Raw genomic sequence first — 16067 nt, forward strand, 5'->3', positions numbered from 1 at the left:
CCGTGTTAGTTCTCTTAGTCTTGTCTTAGTTTCTAGTTTTCTTAAGCCGAGTTCAGACTGCATGATTTTAGCCCAGTTTTGTTAGCTCATTGAAGACCCACGGTTGCCCTAGGATTATTCGTTTCTTGCCCCCATATACCTGTTTGCCAGTATTTGACCCATGCCTGTAATGACCACGTCTCTTTCTAATAAAAGCTTGCACAATGATCCGAACGTCTCACGACTCATCTGCCCCATTACAATGGCTTGTTTTGCCAAACCATCTACCATTTCATTTAACACCCACATGAGCTGGTACCCATGTAAATTTTAACTTTACCCCCAACTGAGAAATCCTTGTCTTGAAATAAACTTAACATCATCAAGAAATGTTTCTGAAAAGATCATTTAAGAACATCTTTGAGAAGCTACTTAGGTAGTCAGAGTCAGGGAACATTGACAAACAGATTTTTATTTAGTATCCTTTTTTTGTTGAGAAATTCACAAAATAATTTAGTCATAAATTACAGCCCTCTCAAGCAGTCAGAAAGCAAAGTGCATAAGATATTTCCACACGGAAACAGATTAATTTTAATTGAAAATTAAATATCCTGTTACTGTCACCTTGAGAACAATTTTAAAGTAAAAAAAAAACAATTCAGCATGTCAGTGCGGTGCTGTAGAAAAGTAAAAAAAGTCAGTACTAGTCTGCACACATGAACAAACAGATATGGACATATCGGCGTACATTAATGCAAACGTAAACATTGCATTTTGGGGAATGACCAGCAAAATCATGTAACAGTATTTGATTTTTAGGTATTATGTTTCTTTAGCTCGTCTGAGAACTGGCTTTAAAAAATAAAGCTTCAAATAAATCAGCTTCTAGAAGCAAATGAAATGTGCCAGCGTAAGACCATTTCAACATCATATTCTTATGAACATAGACAACAGTCATCAAGACTGTCTTGGTTATTTTATCAACCATACAACTGGCCCAAATAAGAATATTTACTTCAGTCTTTAAAAAAGTTCTGAAGTGGCACAATTTGAAACACTATATGGGATTGTGAAGTATACAGAGCAAATCTAGCCATAAAAACTTTGAATCTTTTCATAAGCACCTTTACAAATCCTTCTTCCGACAACATAAACTTGAAATGTCTCTGTGAATTGTCCACTGCATCTTCAGGACGCTGAAGAAAAGATGTGCTCTTCCATATGTGAATGTCTAGAGAAAGGAAGGTAGCGTTCTCAAAAGCTTGTTCAAATGTGCCAGGACAGTCCAGCATTGCTCCGTCAAAGCATCTGTCAGGCCCGGCCTCTATACAGAAGTCAAGCCACTTTAAAGACAGTGTTAAACTGGACAATCTGCCCTATTTGTCCATCTGTAGAGCTCTGGGTGCTAAAGCACTTCCGCTTGACAGAATGACGACAATCTCCTGAGTGTTTCATCACCATCTTTCAGACGCTGGAGCTGTAAATGGCAGTCGCTGGTTAGAAATACAGGAATTCCATTGGTTACTCTTGGTGTCAACATTACATGACATCATTTGTGTATGAAAGGAACAGTTCACCCAAAAATCAATTAATATTTTTTTTATTTTTAATTACTTTTAATTGCAAAATTCTAATTTCTTAGTGGCTATTTTCCATCCAAAAACAATGTAAGTGAGTTAAATTTCCGTCTGCATCTCACACAAGGTTATCAAATGACTTCAGAAGATTATTTTATTTTATTTCATTTTATTTCATTTTAATATATCTGTATTTTATTATTATAAAGCTAAACAAAATGAAAAAGAGAAATATTGCCTTGTCAATTAGCTAAAATATATATATTTTTTATGTTAAAAAATTAACATTATTATAAAGTAATTTTTTATGTTTTTAATTTTGATTTAACAATAATTATCCTGGTATGGTTTTTTTCTATTGTGAGTTTCAGAACATTGTAATTGCAGCAATATAGCATGTATTTATTCAGATTTCTCATACTGTTTGAATGAAGATGAGAGTAAATGTAAAGTAATTGTTGGGTGAACTACTGCTTTGATGATATGAGAATATAGTATATATAATATAGAGAAGATACCTACTTTGAAGAATCACCAAATTCCCCAGCTCCAGGTGCCTCATATCCAGTCACTGTGGAAGATAGAAATGCAAAACATGTTCAGATGTTTGATGAAGATTTGAAGGGTTACTAATAACTCATGTAGTTTGGTGTCTCCTGATAATTCAGTGTGCGTGTGTGTGTGTGTGTGTGTGTGTGTGTGCGTGTGTGTGCGTGCGTGCGTGTGTGTGAGTGTGTGTGTTGTTGTGTACCTGAGGTTTGTCGTCCTCTGAAGAAGTACTTCATCACCACAACAAAAATAAGTAATAGGAACAAAAAAACAAACACGACGGTGATAGCTGCGATCACCACAGATGGGAACGATTCTGTTTCACCTGCAAAAAGACAATAAAAATATTTGTATTTACATTTTCCTTAATAAATAAGGAAATTAATTAATTAATTTTCCAAATAAAACAAATTATATAATTAACAATTAGATTAAATTAAATAAGATTAGATTAAAGTAGCTTAAAATAACTAAAAAATAAATACATAAAACCTGGTTTAAAATAAATTATTTTTTGTAACAATAAAATAAAATAAAAATAAATAAAATAAAAACATAGAAAATACACCTAACAGTCCAATATTACAGTGAGTAGGGGAAAATATATATATTTATTCTCCAAATAATATTTGCATTTTGGTATAATATAAATTATACTAATTAAGTTCTAATACTAATAACTGGGTCTTTTATGTATGAAAATGTGCAGCCTTTTACATTTAAGGATAGAGTCCCTCATCGCATGAGGATAACACCAAAATAGTTTGCCCAAAAATGTCCACTAGTCTTATATTATTAATTCACCCACACATAATTTATGTATAACCTCATTAATATTCATAAGGTCCATTTAGAGCAGCAAAGGGAATGATTACTGGTATACTTCAAATTCACTCAATTGCAAAACCAAAGACTTGGTATATTGTGTATAGACTACTTTTTATGTTTTTGTGGAGATGTGGCCACTATAAATAGTAATTTTATTCAATATTGATATTTAACAACTTTTGAGTGAGTTATGGAGCAAAATCCAACAACACACTCACATATGGTGATGGTGTGGGAAACAGCGCCCCCTACGGCACAGCTGATATTAGCAGGCTGGTCACAGTTGTGCATGATGGTTTGGTTGATGGTCCATGTTTTGGACTCGTTATCTGCTGAACTCCGGTTGTAAATGACGTTAGTCAGACTTTGATTAAGCCCCGTCCACCTGACGGTGCTCTGTGGGTATCCACCCACCGCCGAGCAGCTTAACTGACAGCTCTTTCCTGCGCCGCCATCACCCGGTTTACTGCAGTCTTTCATGATTGTTGGAACGCTGTACTCAGCTGTAAAAAGAGAGAGCAGTGGAATAAGCAACATGTTAGAGATCCGGGGAGGTTCCCCCATCAGTGTTTCACTTCCCCAAAACCCACGTCAAGACAAATATCCCAGAATCCTTAGTCAGCAGTGAGTTTCCAATGCGTACAAGCATGCGCGCCCCCACAGACAGACCAACATACACAAATAAACCAACACAAACACACAAATAGCCTATTTACGCATACGCACATGATATTTCTCAGAATGGCTTCATTACACACATGAACACCCAAATACTGTAGGTGTTTATCAAGGTTATGCATCATTCAGAATTGAAATCAGAACTGCATTTGAATTGAAGTAACTAATGAGGTGCATTCAAATTGAGGACGTAAAAGAAAATTGAAAGTGACATTTTAACAATGCACTCCATATTTCAGTATGAATGAAATATAAACATATTCCCATTCATAACATTTAGAATATAAAAAATATAAATTCAACTTTTATGTTAAGCTTACTTGGATAAATTTGTGTGGCCAAAAAAAAAAAAAATTATCGTAGATTAATTGCTGTAATTGTTTTTTACAGTATTGAACCTAGTTTAAAGGAATATCTGATTATTTGAGATAAAATGTTTTTCTACATATCAGGTAATAAATAGGCATAGTTAACCAAAATGAATAATGCAATTATTTTTGTATTGTCTTTTTGAAATTACTGGTATTTTGTTTTGAATTTCTTTGGATTGTACTTCACTGAATTCCTCGTTCTGTCATTCTGATTCAAATTCTAATTCAATTCCTGTCTGGTCGATTTGATTCTAATACAATCTCATAAACTGAATATGAGTCGATTCTTCAATTCTGCATTTAACTCAACCCTGTTGTCATACCTGTGACTTTGAGGAGAATCATTGAGATTTTAGGTTTTTTGTTGATGATAACAACACATTTATACAATCCTTCGTCAGAGACAGAGATGTTTCTCATCTCCACGCTGAGCTCCGTTTCATTTACTTTGGTTCTGTCCCAGTACTCAGACGACACTGTAACCGGTCGGCCTATATAAAACCCGTTGATGAACTCGTCTGGTTTATCATTTTGAACTCTCTGTATGTACAAGCCGTCTACAGGGGTGCTGTGGTTCAAAGGACATCTGAATGTAACGCTGTGACCCAAAACAGCCGTGATGATGTTCTGCACTGCATCACTGTCACCTACACAAACACACAACAACAGAAAAACTCAGATTTTACAAGCATTTCAATCGACACTTATTATTATAGCTGATTATAATATGCCAGGTATACTAGCGTGTAAATAATAACATGTAACTGTAGAAATTGTATACAAAAACCAATTAGTATTATATTTTTGTTGTTGTTGTTGTTGTTGTTGGTTGCACTGAGAATAGCATTATGCTACTGTGTGGATAATTACATAATTGATCATTTCCAAGCAAAACTCGGTTAAACCTGTAATTCAACCGTTGCCGAAAGATGTCTGTAAAAGTTAGTATATATAGCACACACTATATAAATACACAAACTTAATAATAGTAATAGTAACTTAATATATAGTATTTACGTATACTTTGTTACACACAATAATATATGGTATATAATTGTTTGATTTTCTATTACATATAGTGCTGTAAATTGGGTAAATAAGTAACTATTTAATCATATTCTTTTCTGAAATTAATCATAATATACCATTTAAACATACAGAACTTATTATGTGCAATACATATACATACATACACACACAGACATTACTTTTTGTTTGTATATATATTATTTTTCACATTTTATTTTTGGTTTAATAGGGGTTCCCTTTTAAACAGGGGAAACTTTGATAGCAGTGATAATGTGTTCTACATTTACATAGGTCAGAAAGTCCTGACACTGTCATCTTTAGTAAAGATTGTGGGTACAAATTCCTTTTTAACTTTATTTACATATAATGAAAGTCTCTGGTGTGTTACCCTGTAGCTAAATGTGTGGGTTTGCTTGGGTGTTTGTTTGATTCAATCGGGGTGTGATATTCTATATGACATATTTCAGTGCTTTATAAGTCCTTTACTAACCGTCCGAGTTTTGCTTCCTTGTTCTGTTTAACTCATTATGGACGTGCATTTCCAAACTCCTACAGCTTCTAGTAATTCCTCCCTATCCAAACTTAACATTTCTCTTTCAGTGTCTACATATAGCACTTTGTTTTGATCTCTACTTCTGTTCAGATCACTAGCAGCTGTTTACAAAGGTGACTGCTTCTCTGGATTTTCAAACAAATTACCATTAAACACTAACTAACCAAAAATGTGAAATTCTACAAAATCCTTACCAGATGTAGCTGTTAACAGCAGCAAGGTCACGACCAAGACCAAGCTAAAAACACACACACACAAGCAAGAGCAAGAGTTAGAGACACAAACATGAACATTCACAATCATGTGAATTTGCATTTACCTCAAACAAAAAAATTCCCATGACTCACTTCATAAAGCTTAAACACAAATAACTGCAGCATCATTAAAAGCCGACTTGTACATGGCGTTGATTACTGATGTCCACTCTTAAAATAGCGTTCTTTATTGGAACGATGGTTCGAGGAAGAACATTTATCGGAATCTTTCTAAAGTTGTAGCGTTGAAAATATTTTTTTTGGAATGTTCTTCACACCAAGGAATAAAATAACAGCTCACAGAAATTTTCTTTTTGGAAACCAAAATGGTTCTACGAAAAGAGTGCATGTGTGCAACTCTTGCTGCGTGCGGTGAGGTTTATTAAAACTAAGCAAATGCTATGCATCTCACTTCCTCATAAGTAAGCATATCTGTGTACTATAAACTAATACTTTGAGTAACTCAAAAGAGGATATCATATCTCGTGCAGAAGAGATGCATTAAATGTTTCTGGGCTGTGGACTTTGCGGGTGCAACATTAAATCAAATGACGTATAAATCAACGTCAGTATGGCTAAATGTTGAACTGAAACAGGAGCTCTGAATATCTGACATTAGCTTGGGGGAAATATCTATTTTATCATTTAGACTGATCTGTTCATGACCCTGAAAGCACCGGAGTGCATTTTTAACATGCAGCGACCAGGAACAAAATCCCTCACAGTGTACAGTGCAATGCACTGTATAAAAAAAAAAAAAAAAAAAAAAAAAAAACGCCTGAAGACAAATTATTTCCTGGTGTTCTTGGTCTGATCTAAATCTATAAATGCAAACACATCACACACACAAGCAGAGACACCCTGAAGTTCACTTCTCTCTTAGTTTAAGAAATAAGCAATCAATAAACAACTAACACACACTTTCTCTTTTGTAGGCGACATAAATAAATAAAAAAGATCTAACAAACCACATTACTTTTTTTATTATATCAATGATGTTTATTATCTCCTAAACCCTTAAACCAACCCTCAGAAATCCGTGCACATCTTTAGATTTAAATACGATCATCTATGAGCCTTTAAAACGAATGACAACACTAGATATCCTCACACACACACACACACACACAGAGAGAGAGAGAGCTGTATCTGTACCTGTGAGTGTATAAGCAGCGCTGTTGTAAACTCATGCTGGTGGATGTGTGAACGGCAGAAACACTTACAGAGAGCAGACTGGCTTCATGTCCTCCTCTCTGTCTCAGCATTAAACATAGACTCTCGAAACAGGAACTACACGCCTACACGAAGAGAAAGGGAGAAAAGTGATGTCACCATGTTCATATCGATACTGTCAGAGGGAATTCCACAGAACACGCCCTCCATCAGACGACCAAACACTGCTCAAGAAAAGAGAAAGACGAACATGACAGCGACAGAGAAAGGAAAGCGATTGTTTTCTGTTATAGACAGAGAAAAACAACTCATTTAAGTGTGCTGCTTCACTACAGAATGCATTAAACCAAACTTGTGCTGTTTCACTGCAGAGAGAGTCTAGACAAACTAGTTCTGCTTTCCTGCAATTGTTATTACTCTACACGAAAGCTTGTTGTGCCATTATTTACTACACTAAACTTGACATTACTTACATTTAACAAGTGTAAAATAGACAATAAACCTGTGATTTTATTATACTGTGGAAATAAATTCGACTTCATAATTATATTCCCAAAGTTTACTTATATATAAGCATTCGTACTACCAGTATAATTAAAATATACTTAAACTTATTCTTCAGTATGCTTAATAAACTAAACTAAACTGATAATGCTGCTATACTTTAAACTGAATTTAAACTAATTGTGTTGTTTTACCACAGAAGAGGACATTAAACTGGAATAAACTGGCTGTGTCATTTTATGACCATGGACTAAAGTAACTTACTAAAGTAAAACTAATAGAGATACCATCTAAATGAATCTAAACTGGTGTTAAACCGCTTGTGATGCCTCACTGATTTTCTGATCTGCCCGAGATAGTTCAGAGTTCACGTGTGACACATTTACAGAGAAATCAAAGCGCTTCATAAATGATCCACTAAAACTGGAACTAATAAGGAAATAAACGCTTCTGTGGACTGATCACAGAACAAGCGCTTTCAAAAGGGAAGAGAAATAAAGAGAAACGCCAGCATAGCTACTCTTTATCCAGCATATGTGTGTGTGAGAGATGAAACCAAACACACTTCACAACACACAGTCAGAGTCAGACTAATCAGACCGTGTCCAGATCCACAGAAGCCTTCACGAGCGAAAGTCAAGTGTGTGTGAAGCAAGAGTGATCAAATGAAGAAAGGTGTCTGTGAAGAAGAGGATGAAATAAGAGAGCACTTACTAAGGTTTGTGGGGTTTCCTCCCAGGAGAGCGCAAGAGATGAAATGAAACACACATATAAAACGGTTCCTTAAGATGAGACAGAGAGTGTGAGAGTGAGTGAGCAAGAGAGAGAGAGAGAGAGAGAGAGAGAGAGAGGGAAGTGCTCTTTATGGGTGAGTAACTTCACATTAAGTTTCAGAGAACTGATACACAGAGAATGATCACAAATACTGCTGGAGATTAACTTTAATAATATAAGATTATTAAGAGCTATCAGAACTTGTCAAGAAAAGCGGAATTAATGTAAACATAAAGGGAAAGTTACACACACACACACACACACACACACACACAAACATAATATGAAGTATGCTGGTAACCAATGATTTGGGGTGACATTGACTTCAATGGTACGGAGTCAATGGGAGCCAAAACAGTTTGGTTCGAAATGATGACAGAATAATCATATTGGGTTAATCTCTTTAAATGACTATATACTGCACTAAACTGGGCTAAACTACAGTAATTTATTAAATAAAATAAAACTCACTGTAAAAAAAAAAAAAAAAAATATATATATATATTTTTCTTTTTTTTACAGTGAGTTTTATTTAATTTATATATATATATATATATATATATATTCCACAAAGGCTACTTTAACTAAAAAACGTTTACAACATGTAATAATGTATCATTATATTAAAGTATCATTTTTATTTTACTATATTTAAATATAATCAAATTGGGTGAAGTAATCTCAACTTAAAATATTTATCTGAATGATTGTTTTAATTAATTTATAATCATTAGCCATTCATTTATCATTTAATCTTTAATTTTTTTTTTACTATTTATTATTATTATGTTTTTATATTTGAAATTTTTCATTAAATTCTTTGCTTATATTGCTTTTCTATCATTGCCTAATGTGTGTGAGAGAGGTTTTGTTGTCGTGTTTACATGTTGTTTTATATTACAGCTTAGTTAATTGAATAACAATAAACACCAGAGGGAAATTCCTGCATGAAATGTGAGCAAATGTTTGTATTTGTGTGCATTCAGGTGAGACGGATTCATGGTAAGCTCATTCACAGCTGTGACGTCACATGACATGATCATTTATGTTTTCACACCTGAATGAATTATAGTTTGTTTGTTTGTTTGTTCTGTGGGGCTTAATAAGACCAGCTATTCTAAAGCCATCCGTGAAGAGCTTTAAAAACATATATCAAAAGCTTATATTGTATCCTAAATTGTACTGGTAACCATCCTAAAAGAGACAATAAGGCAGTAACATGATCTGATTTCCTAGCATTCATAAACAGCCTTGCAGCAGCATTTTGTACTAAATGCAAGCGAGCAACGTGTTTAGGACATGTCCCGACATGAAGAGCACTACAATAGTCTACACGGGGAAAAATATGAACATAGATAACTTTTTCCAGAATTATGAGAACAGTTCAGTGATCACACACATACACACACACACATCACATTATCTTCTGACTTCACATGAATTCAGCCTGAAGCCACCCACACAACAATGACCCGAGAAACTGGTAAACAACTACCGAGATGTGACACCGGATGCAAATATTTTACCTAGATTTTTTCATGGACTCACTCCGTTGCATTCCCTCAGAAGCGAACCCTGACCTTGGTGTTGCAAGTGTCACGCTCTACACTTTGTGCTGCAGTGAAAAAGTGCTACAAATGTAGATTTTCTGAGAATTTAAAGAGAAATGTTTGCTTTGACATTGAGAACCTTTTGGTTTCAGGTGTATTTCCAGTGCAAATGTTTGTTTGTTTTTCAGCACAAATATCTAAATATTCTTAAATCAAGATTAATTTACTCGAGAGGCAACATTGCATTTAATATTAAGATTTATTTTCTGAAAAATATGTTAAAAAATTAAGTGTTTTTGCTTGTTTACAAAAATATATATATATATCAATGAGGTCATAAAAATGATTGTTTTCCCTTTGAATTAACTTTGTTTTTCTGACCCGCATTGGCAGGTTTTTTTCCTTTTTAAGCATAACGCTACATGAAGCAGTTTTGATGTATTTTAAACCTGTTATCGTGCTTCTTGAATGTTACGATGTTTGTACTGGAAAACATTTTTTAAAGTGTTGTTACACTGTTGTTAGCACAGTTTGAGACATTGTTCCTCTTTTCAAACTCCAGAGAAGACACATGTGAGACTCCTGGGATCTTTATGTCACTAGAATCATTTCAAAACTTCGGACTTCGGTCCGAATCTTCATTCAGTGTTACAGTAGTGTCATGAATATCAGACTTTCTGTTCATCCTTCTCTTACGAGATGTGTTGTTGTCTGATTTCTAGAGTTATTTGAGAATGTCATTGTGGTCACAGCTCGATGTTAAAACGTGGTTAATAGATCTAGTGAATGCATTCACATAATGATGAGCTGAGGAACATGAAGCTGCTGTCATTTCTTTATGTCTAACCTGATTTGCTTCTATTCTCAATATCTCTAAATCTGAATAACTTGCTCAAAAATAACTAGTTCGTCCGTCATGTCACGGCAAACCTGTATGACTCATGTTTAGCAGAATATCAAGACTGCTCTTTTCTATAAAGCATTGACTAGGATCAGTAAAGCTCCAGAAATGTCAGACTCAAACAGTAGCATAATAATAATCAAGATAAGTTATTTGTGTAGCGTCTGGAGCAGTCAAGATATGCTATGAATTATCGGAGATATTCTCATATCAGCTGTGCTTCTGAAAATGATTGCTATAAGTTGTTCTGAATGAGGGTTTCTGGGTGGTTTAATAAAATATGGGTGAACGCTAGATAGTTCCAAGCAAAGGCATTGCAATGTAATAGCTAAATTATTTCGAGTGGTTGCGAGGTCATTTCTACAAGGAATTCCATTGATTGTTAGGTGGTTTCTTAATGTCTAAAATGAAAACACTCCACCATCAAGTCGCTGAGATTTCCACTCACTATATCGCTAATGCTAGCTAAGCCGTTTTATATCCATGATAACAGAGACACTTTCCGTAGTAAACATCACTAATGGTTTCAAGTTGCTCAGGAAGTCAATGGCATGTTACCAGCAACATGACAGGAGGCAGATTCTCTTCACCTGGTCACATGATTAGTCACCAGCAGCAGGACGACACACTTTACTGGAACACAGGAATTTTAGGGCATTTCCAACTCAGTTCTTCTCAGCTCTCCTTTTCCTTTTCTTGGTCGCTCACTTTCTATTCTAACTCCACCTTATTCCATGTCCCTCCTTTCCTGCTTCCCTCAATCCTAAAGCATGGTTCTTGTTATGTATGATTAATCCGGTCGGGGTTTATGACTCAGTAAGATGCCATTGATACAGTTTTTCCCTCTCACACACAAACACAAACACGACATCAGTTGTAGTTGATGCGTGTGTGTGCTCACCATTTCTCAGCTCGTGAATATTTTAGGGAAATTCTTCCTGGACTCCTTTAGGCCTCTCAGTGATAAGTCTTCATTTAGAAAAGGGAAGTAGAAAACACTTAAAAGAGGGATTTTTAAGAGTTACCGAGGACCGGCACACCCTGATATTTGAACACTAGAAAAGATTTTTAAAAATCAGCTTGCGATGTGCCTGTGTTTGTTGTTTTTTTAATGAGTTTTACTTCCTGTTACTCAATAAACATGACATCAGGCTGGACGGCGTTCCTGAGAACTGTTCAATTACAACCACAGCACACACCCATGTCTGCGGGTGAGTGTTTGTAAATGCCGAACTGTACTGTGTGGCCTGCTGCCAATGAATGACCATCAAACCAAAGCACATTTACATGAGCGGGAATTCTGGGAAGAGTCTGCCCTCTAGTGGCCAGAGAGAGCTCAGGCTTTGTTTGCAATGGCATACTAGCATACTACAGGCACTATTTCTTCAGTAAATAGAATGCATATAGAATGCACATTTAAAAGCATATATTATTCAGTAAGACACAATGCAAAAGCTTGAACTAAAATACATTTGAATATGCAATATATTTTTTACATCTGTGTTTTGGACTGTCAAAATGTTGGTTTTATAGCTGCTCATATTCATATTTTTTTATTATATTATATTATGTTGCATACTGAGAAGAGTGAGAAATTAGCCAGGACTCGGGCTAAATGCCACCAAAAGGTGAATATGTATTCATTTAGTTACTTAGTATATCCAAATCTGTATTCTTTTAATATTTTGAAGTATTCCATAAAAAGCTGTTTGGGCTTAGATAATTGTTCTAATTCAATATGCAGGACACTACATTTTTTAAAACATTAAATATATTTGAATATATTGAAAAAATTCATATTAATTGTTCAGATTGCCGGAAGTTAAAAAATGTAAATTAATAAAATAAAAAAATAAAAAAGTGACTGCATTTATTTATATATTACATTTTACAGCTGCATGCAACTTGTCATATTAAACATTCAACAGATTAAGGGCATGTAAATATATTTATCATAGTACATTATTATTGTTTCACTTACTTAAAATGTTATTCTAAGCCTAGATAATTATTCCAAATCTTTAGATATAAATGAACTGAAGCATTTGGCACTTTTCTGTCTAGAATAGCTTATCATCCCTTTTTGGTAGTTTACGCAGTATACAGTATGTGTAGAGTATGCAAAACATTTGCAGAAATATAGAAGGTGCATTACAGACAACCAGAGCTCAATGCATGGACAGTATACTACGGTTCGCAAATAAATCTCAGTTTCAGGTCTACAGGCTGACTTTCAGCAAATTATAAGTTTTGGGTCAACGATTCCTTTAAAGTAATGGCAAGCAGCATTGTGGTACACATATGAATGTCTTTTGAGCTTTCTGAATTGCCAATGGAAAAACTACTGACAAAACTATAGCGGCTGGAAACGCGTGCTTTCACGGTTTCAATATATTTTGACGTTTGTGGGGTTTTTCTTTCCAGAGAATAAGAACTAAGTTGTTCTGACTTCTCCAGACATTGAGAAACACACACTAAACCAGATTCACCAGGGAAAGACGGCTAGTGATTGGCTGAGGTTTTTTTCACTTCCTCCATTCACTGATGACTGAAGGGAAACACTTATGCAAACATTTCATCATCCGTGATTATGGGTGTAAACAATGAACACAGACGTCAGTTGCTGTCATGGGATGATCGGATTCAGTGTGAAATCATCTGGACATGATAAATGAAATAAATCAATGAAACTGATGTAAATGCAAAAATAAGCTATTATATATTAAAACAGTAAAAATGTGATCACAGAACATACCGGACATGACATGGACATATAAGATGAACTCAGTAATGCATGACATGAGAGTAAAATGCAATTGAATGAAAACAGCTGGAAGTTTGTTGTGCAGCATGAAAGAGGGAATTAATTATTATGAAATGCATTATGTTCAGCAGGATTTTGCCCTCTTGTGGCTGATGCTCAGTAACACACTTTACGCACAGTTAAGCATTTTCTAATGTAAGTCTATGAAGGAAGCCACAGTGTCCTGCTTTAGTTCACTATTTCAGGAGTCAGACACTGACAGAAGTGGCGTTTGGGTTTCACACCCCCTGCTGGTTCCTGAGGGAACTGCACAGGGTTTAAGAGTTGATAAGAAGCTAATAAATCATAATACTAATATTAAAATAAATAACTTTAAAATAAAACCCATCAAAATGACATAAAATATTATGCATTTGAATGTTTTTAGCTGCATGTTTTGTGATCATTAACTGACATCAGAGAACGGCAAATATACAATGTATTGGTAAATTATTGAAAATTTTACTTAAAAACTTAATGTGACTATTATAGGCTGAAAGGAGTTTGGCTGACAAAAAAGAAAAAAGAAAAGAAAATGGGGAACCCAAAACCATTTTTGTGAAAAATGCAGAGCCAGCTTGAGCCAGTTATAGATACACATTAATAAACACACACACACTCAGAAACACACCACACGAGTCATACACAAGAACATCATTAAGCAGTTTCAGAACTTGTTCTGCATTACAGTATCTGATCAACACTTCTTTCAGTTTGTTTTCACTTTTAGTTTACAATAATAGCAGACACATTCTTGCATTGTATGCAAATATGCATCTGTGTTCATGTACTTGCATAGAGCAGGTGTTCCCAAACTTTCCCCAAAAGTTAATATTTCAAGAATCTAACATCACCTTCAGATTTCACAGTTTTCTTATGTTGGTTAATGGTCATGTGACATGCAAATAAATATATCAATACATATAAGTAAATAGACAAAAAACAATGACTAATAAAAATGACAAAAAATACTAAAACTTCACTAAATGAAAAAACAACATATGTACATAATTAATAAAAACTACAATAATACCTCAGTGATAAAATAACACTGATCTGTCTTAGAAACAATCAGGCTGATGAAATCAAGGTACTTATCTTTAATAACTTATTAATAGCTTAAATTATTGATCAACTAGAAACATATTAAATATGAGTTCTGCAAGTATTTTTTATATATATCTAATATGTTAGGAGCTATACCTGTATGACTACAAATTGCTGTCCGCGTTTGTTCCCAACATGTCTTTAAATAAACTAACTAACCTTGAAAAGGACATTAGTTAGTGTTTTAACTGAATTTCATGGTGCAGTACGTATAAAACACAGAAAAACAATGAGAAAAACTATTGGAGTACATTTAGAAAAAATACATTTGAATAAAGAAAATTATGGGGATTTTGTGTTTGAACGTAGATAAGGCATAAAGTGAGTTATTATTATTATTATTATTATTATTATATAAACACCTATAAACACACACACACACACACATACATATATATATATATATATATATACACACACTATATAACATATTTATACATATACTATATAAAAGTCTATCAGGGATTGCCAAACTTTTTAGTATCATCAACAGAAACAGAAACAGGAACATAACCAAATATGGGCACAAGGAACTAATAAATGAATGAGAGAAAGAACAGGGTCAATGAACTCATGAAGAATAAAAAAACACAAAACATCCAAAGGAGTGTGACACTAACATACTAATATACTACTTTTTCCATTTTTTTGTTTATTAAAATAGGTTTAAATACGTTTATTTAAAAATAGTTTTAAAAAATAGTTTTTTTTAGAACTTAAACTAAGTTGTCTTTATAACTGAAAAAGTTACACTTTTTACAATTGTATTTTATTTCAGCTATTGTGTATTTTCTGGTTACTTAAGTCAACTTTTTAATTTTTTGTTTTAGTTTTAGTTAATGATAACATTGCTATCTGTCAGACCCCTTTGAAGTCCCCCTGAGATTGTAAGTTAATATTTAGATTTGTGTGTTCGTAGTTCTCTGATTTTCTTTATTGATCACATAACATGCAGAATAATATTTTCATTGCATATTTTTTATAATATTATGAAATCATTTTATAATATATTTAGTAATTTTGCATTAACACTCAAACGAGTTCCATATGCAAATTCCATGTCCTCACACAAAGGGTCATAAAACTCTCTCATATTTCCAACATTCCGCTTGGAATTTCAGCCTTTCTCATTGGACAAACTCATCCTGAAGGGCGTGAATCTTCTCAGGCCTTAAAAGCCTCACATCAGTGACCCGAGTCCAGTCTGCGCTTCTTTCAGATCCTAAGAGGATGAGGAGGATGAGCTTGAACTCTCTTGGACCCCTAAGCACGTGCCAGGCCTCGTGCCTTGACTTTCCGTTCACCAAAGATCCTAGGATCTTAGCAGATGTCTCTCTTAGCTCTTTTTCACTTTCCACTGGGAAGAAACTCCCAATCACCATCGAGTCAGAACATCTTTGGAATTCCTCACTCTTCAAACCCGGAAGAAGATGATCG

At 34.3% G+C, this 16067-nt stretch overlaps 1 protein-coding gene across 4 annotated transcripts; it reads right to left on the reverse strand.

Annotated features, from left to right (window-relative positions):
- Positions 1-433: 433 nt before the first annotated feature.
- On the reverse strand, positions 434-8313 carry LOC113114620 (cell adhesion molecule 1-like). Of its 4 annotated transcripts, none has more exons than XM_026281498.1 (8): positions 8210-8313; positions 6974-7116; positions 5759-5802; positions 4306-4629; positions 3152-3436; positions 2308-2430; positions 2079-2127; positions 434-1456 (listed from the first exon to the last, which is right to left on the reverse strand). In XM_026281498.1, exons 2-8 carry the CDS (start codon positions 7081-7083, stop codon positions 1444-1446), a joined length of 948 nt encoding a protein of 315 aa, XP_026137283.1. In that variant the 5' UTR covers positions 7084-7116; positions 8210-8313; the 3' UTR covers positions 434-1443. The 4 variants fall into 4 exon arrangements, with proteins under 4 accessions (XP_026137283.1, XP_026137282.1, XP_026137285.1 ...); XM_026281497.1 differs by having other exon boundaries at positions 434-1472; XM_026281500.1 differs by having other exon boundaries at positions 1351-1456; positions 2075-2127.
- Positions 8314-16067: the final 7754 nt, after the last annotated feature.

The sequence above is a fragment of the Carassius auratus genome, chromosome 15, assembly GCF_003368295.1.
Source record: "Carassius auratus strain Wakin chromosome 15, ASM336829v1, whole genome shotgun sequence".
In the NCBI taxonomy this organism is placed as follows: domain Eukaryota; kingdom Metazoa; phylum Chordata; class Actinopteri; order Cypriniformes; family Cyprinidae; genus Carassius; species Carassius auratus.